Here is a 6000-nt window from a genome sequence, read left to right as displayed (position 1 = left end):
TTTTTTCTTGTTACACTGTTTCTTTTAGACTTATTTTCTATATAGTAAAGAGCTTGAAAAACTGGTTCCACTGTAGAATTGCCATCTGTGTTTTCCCCAGTTTCAGAGTGTCCTGCCAGTGCAAACACAGGCCACACCAGCATGGAAAATCATGTGCTTTATTTGGGAGCCCTGACATGTACGTACATATATGTGTATAATACTATATTTCATATGGAGAAATTATAGAAAAAATATGATTTGAAAAAGGAGGCAATTAAGGTGAAGGTGTAAACATCACTAGCCATTTATGTTCTGTTTTGGGTTATTCCTGCTCTTCAGGAATAATAACCTCTCAAACCAATTGTTTACTAACAGACAAGTATATATAAACAGAAGTCACCTGGATTTGTTATGCAGTTCAACTGATATGACTGGAAATGTCCCAGCTCTTGAATCAATATAAATCTTCAAAAGGTTTTGAGTAGTTAAACATCAAATAATCCATATAGTAGAAGTCATAGCTTCGTTGTCGTTGAGAAGGAGAAAGCTGTGCAAAATACTGTTGTGTAATTTTAGTGGTAGTTCTTTCTTCATTGGAGTGCCTATCTTTAAACTTGGGGAAAGTTAAATTTTGTGGAGCACCAATTAAGTGCAAGAAAAAATTTGCATCTTCTTCCATGCTTTCAAATTTCCCAACAAAGTCGTAGTCTATTAAACATGGGCTGCAAAGCCTATTGACGTGATCCCAGTGGATATCCATACCTACTGGCCTATGCACGTCAAGGAGATACTGAATGAACTCCTTAAATTTGACTCCAGAGCCTGTCCTTAATGCTTCTTTGGTGGCATTTACACGGTATCTGGAAATGATGGCTTTTCCAAAAACCGGGTGGTAGTAATTGTTTGGATGTTCAAACTTGTCCCGAAATGCAGATACCAGCTTTTCAAAAGGTTCACGAATAAAAAGCATCTTTGTGTAAGTGTTCAGCCTATGATAAATTCCTTTGTGATCAAACCCATCCAGCCTTTTTAAATAGTTGCCATAGTGCACTGTGTTGTGCTGTATATCTTTTGTGGAAGAAGCCAGCCCGTTAAGAACCATGAGCACCCGTTTCCAGTTAGAGCAGCCAGCTTTTGGTACTTCACAGTATAAAACTCTGTATTTATCTTCTACAAATATTCTAGAAACGTGATAAGGAGTGATTATTCTTCTGTTATTACTCTTGTATTTAGAACAAGTTTCCCTCATAATCTGCTTTCTTTCTCTTTGGATCTGGTAGAGACTTTTCCACTTCTTGTTGTTTCTGTCCTCAGATTTAAGGATGGGCACGTTGCGAATGGAGCTGTTCATGGAAATCAGAATTGGGCTCTTCTTAATTATAAATCTCCTCCTCCGTTTATGGAGCCTGATGGAATTAATTTCTTCACCTTTCTGATGATCTTTCATCGCAAACATTATGCTGCTTTGCCTTCTGTCTGTGCTTTGAAGCTTAGTGGGGACATTTTCAGATAGGTGTAATGAATTACTCTGCTTTACTGTTGCTACTCCGTCTGCAGTATTTTTTCTTAATCTTCTATCCTGGTTATTGCTGGAAACACAGTCCTGATGGGGAAAAATACATTAAACATGTTAGTAAATGAAAGAATGTTTGTCACTATTAACAGCTTGTACAACTTAATGTGGATCTTTCATACACTCGGAGTTCAGCAGAATTGTACAACAAAATGCATTGCTGCAAGTCCTCAGCACTGTGCCTACATTGTGGTAATGACTTTTCTTTTGTCATCTTGTTCTGTGCTTACATGAAAGTCAAAGGCTGAGATGAGCCTGGACTGGTAAATTCCAGTTCAGATTTGGATTTAATTGTATTTTAGATGATGCCTATACCCAGACTTTGATGGATACTTTTGTCTTAAAGATGTTGTCTTTGAAATTTCCACAAAAGGTTTATGAGTATTTTGAGGACTTAATTATTTCAGATGCCTGTTGTCACACAAATCTGGCGTGTCCGTCCCCCCCCCGCTTCAGTAGTTTATCTTTGCAGTGAGGGCAGCTCTTCAGAATGAAGCCTGACAGGGAAGGGAGGTTTATAGTGTTTGTAAAGTGGAGTGAAGGTATAGAGGGAGCAAGAGTGGGAAGAGGAAGGCAGAAAGGACTGCCGGGAGAACATGGAGGCTTTGCAGAGAAGTGGGTTTGGTGAGAGCAGCCTGAATAGGGACCCCAAAGGGAGGCTTGAGTGAGGTGAGCCTGGGACCAAAGCAACTGAGACTTGGTGAGAAGCAGTAAGGGGTGGGAATGAAGGTGGCTGGGGTTAGGCAAGTGAAAACAGAGTAAGCAAAGCAGGCCTATGAATAAGGGGTTTCTGCGAACTGCTCTTTTTCATTAGGTGGATCTCACTGGTTAATACTATTTTTGGCATAGAGACCAGATGTGCTCTGTTACTTCCTATTTCTCAAAGCAGCTGAATTAAATCCCTGTCTACACATCTATGCCTCTAAGATTAAAATTAGGTTCTGGACACTAACTACATGTCATCCCTGTTTTGAGAGCAGAGTGGCATATTAACCACTATGGAGTATTTCAACAGAGGAAATGGCTGTAGTTGCAGAATGTTTATTGCTTACCCAAAATAATGTTTAGTTAGAGGTTTTATAAACTGTAGCTTTCTGATTTTCAGTCTTTATTTGCTCCCTAATAATATTTAAAATTGGCTTAAAAAAAAAAAGATGCTGGATAAATTTAAGGTGTACAGTATGAGGATTAGGGTCATGCTCTTTCAAGGTGGCAGACTAAATCTTAATTGTAATAGCGATTTTACGAGTCTCTGGCTGAAAAAAGTGATACTATAGGTAACAACAAACTTGTGCTGTCATGGAGGTTATATCTTGCCACATCCTTCTTCAAAGGTGAGAGATTAAAAAAAAGTCTGAGAGACTCAGTATTCATTACAAAAAGCATTAGAGATAAAAGAAGCAAGTCACCTACAAAATAGTATGATTTGATTTTTTCTTAAATTGATAACTATTATACAAAACTCGAATAGATCATTATTAAAGACGGTTGAGTACTGTGCAAGTTGTTGCAGAACTTAAGCTTATAAAATATTTTGCTGGCTATTCTGGTAGTGGAGGTGGTATGTGATGTGCAGACTGGGAAACTAATGTAATTTGTCATACAAGACACTATTCAGTTGTTGGGAGTGATTGTTGTACTCTGCTCTTCAGAGGTTGTGTCTGGTAGTCAAAGGTGCATTAAAGTTTTTTTAGACTACCTCAGCAGAGGGTATTTCAAGGACCCAAAAGGGTACCGGTGGGCTTTTGGTATAGCTGCCTTGGAGACGGAAGAAATTAAACAGCTGTCCACCTTGCCTGGTCTCTCAGAGGACCCTTCTGTGGTGGGGTTGCTCAGGGTCAAAGAACAACAGATGCCGATCGCTACCACAACAGTGCACCGGTGGCAATATCGCACCAACAGAGACTCCCTGATCCCCATCCATGAGCTGATTCGTCGGCTGGAGAGCCAAGGAGTGATCAGCAAGACTCGCTCACCCTTTAACAGCCCCATATGGCCAGTGCGAAAGTCTAATGGAGAGTGGAGACTGACAGTAGACTATCGTAGCCTGAATGAAGTCACGCCGCCATTGAGCGCTGCCGTGCCGGACATGCTAGAACTTCAATATGAACTGGAATCAAAGGCAGCCAAGTGGTACGCCACCATTGATATTGCTAACGCGTTTTTCTCGATCCCTTTGGCGGCAGAGTGCAGGCCACAGTTTGCTTTCACTTGGAGGGGTGTCCAATACACCTGGAATCGACTTCCCCAGGGGTGGAAACACAGCCCTACCATTTGCCATGGGCTGATACAAACTGCACTGGAACAGGGTGAAGCTCCAGAGCATCTGCAATACATTGATGACATCATCGTATGGGGCAACACAGCAGAAGAAGTTTTCGAGAAAGGGAAGAAAGTAATTCAAATCCTTCTGAAAGCTGGTTTTGCTATAAAACAAAGTAAAGTCAAGGGACCTGCCCAAGAGATCCAGTTTTTAGGAATAAAATGGCAAGATGGACGTCGACAGATCCCAACGGATGTGATCAACAAAATAACAGCTATGTCTCCACCAACTAGCAAAAAAGAAACACAAGCATTTTTGGGCGTTGTGGGTTTCTGGAGAATGCATATTCCAAATTACAGTCTGATTGTAAGCCCTCTTTATCAAGTGACCCGGAAGAAGAACGATTTTAAATGGGGCCCTGAGCAACGACAAGCCTTTGAACAAATCAAACAGGAGATAGTTCATGCCGTAGCCCTCGGGCCAGTCCGGGCAGGACAAGATGTTAAAAATGTGCTCTACACGGCAGCCGGGGAGAATGGCCCTACCTGGAGTCTCTGGCAGAAGGCACCAGGAGAGACTCGAGGTCGACCTCTAGGGTTTTGGAGTCGAGAATATAGGGGATCTGAGTCCCGCTATACTCCAACTGAAAAGGAGATATTGGCGGCATACGAAGGAGTTCGAGCTGCCTCAGAAGTGGTTGGTACTGAAGCACAGCTCCTCCTGGCACCCTGACTGCCGGTGCTGGGCTGGATGTTCAAAGGGAGGGTCCCCTCTACACATCATGCGACTGATGCTACATGGAGTAAGTGGGTCACGCTTATTACACAGCGGGCTCGAATAGGAAACCTTAATCGCCCGGGAATCTTGGAAGTGATCATGGATTGGCCAGAAGGCAAAGATTTTGGAATATCACCGGAAGAGGAGGTGGCGCGTGCTGAAGAGGCTCCACCATATAATGAACTGCCAGAGAACGAAAGGCAATATGCCCTGTTTACTGATGGGTCCTGTCGTATTGTAGGCAAACATCGAAGGTGGAAAGCTGCTGTATGGAGCCCTATACGACGAGTTGCAGAAGTGGCTGAAGGACAAGGTGAATCAAGTCAGTTTGCGGAGGTGAAAGCCATCCAGCTGGCTTTAGATATTGCTGAACGAGAAAAATGGCCAGTACTCTATCTTTATACTGACTCATGGATGGTAGCAAATGCTCTATGGGGGTGGCTGCAGCAATGGAAGCAGAGCAACTGGCAACGCAGAGGCAAGCCCATCTGGGCTGCTGAATTGTGGCAAGATATTGCTGCCCGACTAGAGAATCTCGTCATAAAAGTACGTCACGTAGATGCTCACGTACCCAAGAGTCGGGCCACCGAAGAACATCAGAACAACCATCAGGTGGATCAGGCTGCTAAGATTGAAGTGGCTCAGGTGGATCTGGACTGGCAACATAAGGGTGAATTATTTATAGCTCAGTGGGCCCATGACACCTCAGGCCATCAGGGAAGAGATGCAACATATAGATGGGCTCGGGATCGAGGGGTGGACCTGACCATGGACGCTATTGCACAGGTTATCCATGAATGTGAAACGTGTGCTGCGATCAAACAAGCCAAGCGGTTAAAGCCCCTCTGGTATGAAGGACGATGGTTGAAATATAAATATGGGGAGGCCTGGCAGATTGACTATATCACACTTCCACAAACTCGCCAAGGCAAGCGCTATGTGCTTACCATGGTGGAAGCAACCACTGGATGGCTGGAAACATACCCTGTGCCCCATGCCACCGCCCGGAACACTATCCTGGGCCTTGAAAAGCAAGTCTTATGGCGACATGGCACCCCCGAAAGAATTGAGTTGGACAACGGGACTCATTTCCGAAACAACCTCATAGACACCTGGGCCAAAGAGCACGGCATTGAGTGGGTGTATCATATCCCCTATCATGCACCAGCTTCCGGAAAAATTGAACGATACAACGGACTGTTAAAAGACTACACTGAGAGCAATGGGTGATGGGACATTCAAACATTGGGATAAACATTTAGCCAAAGCCACCTGGTTAGTCAACACTAGGGGATCTACTAATAGAGCCGGCCCTGCCCAATCAAAACTTCTACGTACTGTAGAAGGGGATAAAGTCCCTGTGGTGCATGTGAGAAACACGCTGGGGAAGACAGTCTGGGTTACT

General features: G+C 43.6%; 1 protein-coding gene across 1 annotated transcript in view; it reads right to left on the bottom strand.

Annotated features, from left to right (window-relative positions):
- Nucleotides 1–428: 428 nt before the first annotated feature.
- Nucleotides 429–6000, bottom strand: part of CHST8 (carbohydrate sulfotransferase 8) — a 143351-nt gene continuing 137779 nt past the window's right edge. Inside the window, exon 3 of the mRNA XM_082005836.1 lies at nt 429–1585. Within this exon, the coding sequence (XP_081861962.1) occupies nt 437–1585 (1149 nt within the window). The 3' untranslated portion in view covers nt 429–436. The remainder of the gene's footprint in view (nt 1586–6000) is intronic.

The sequence above is a fragment of the Phaethon aethereus genome (assembly GCF_964289735.1).
Source record: "Phaethon aethereus genome assembly, chromosome: 13".
Taxonomy (NCBI): domain Eukaryota; kingdom Metazoa; phylum Chordata; class Aves; order Phaethontiformes; family Phaethontidae; genus Phaethon; species Phaethon aethereus.
Note: the sequence above shows the minus strand (reverse complement) of the source record. Positions and strands in the feature narration are given on the sequence as shown.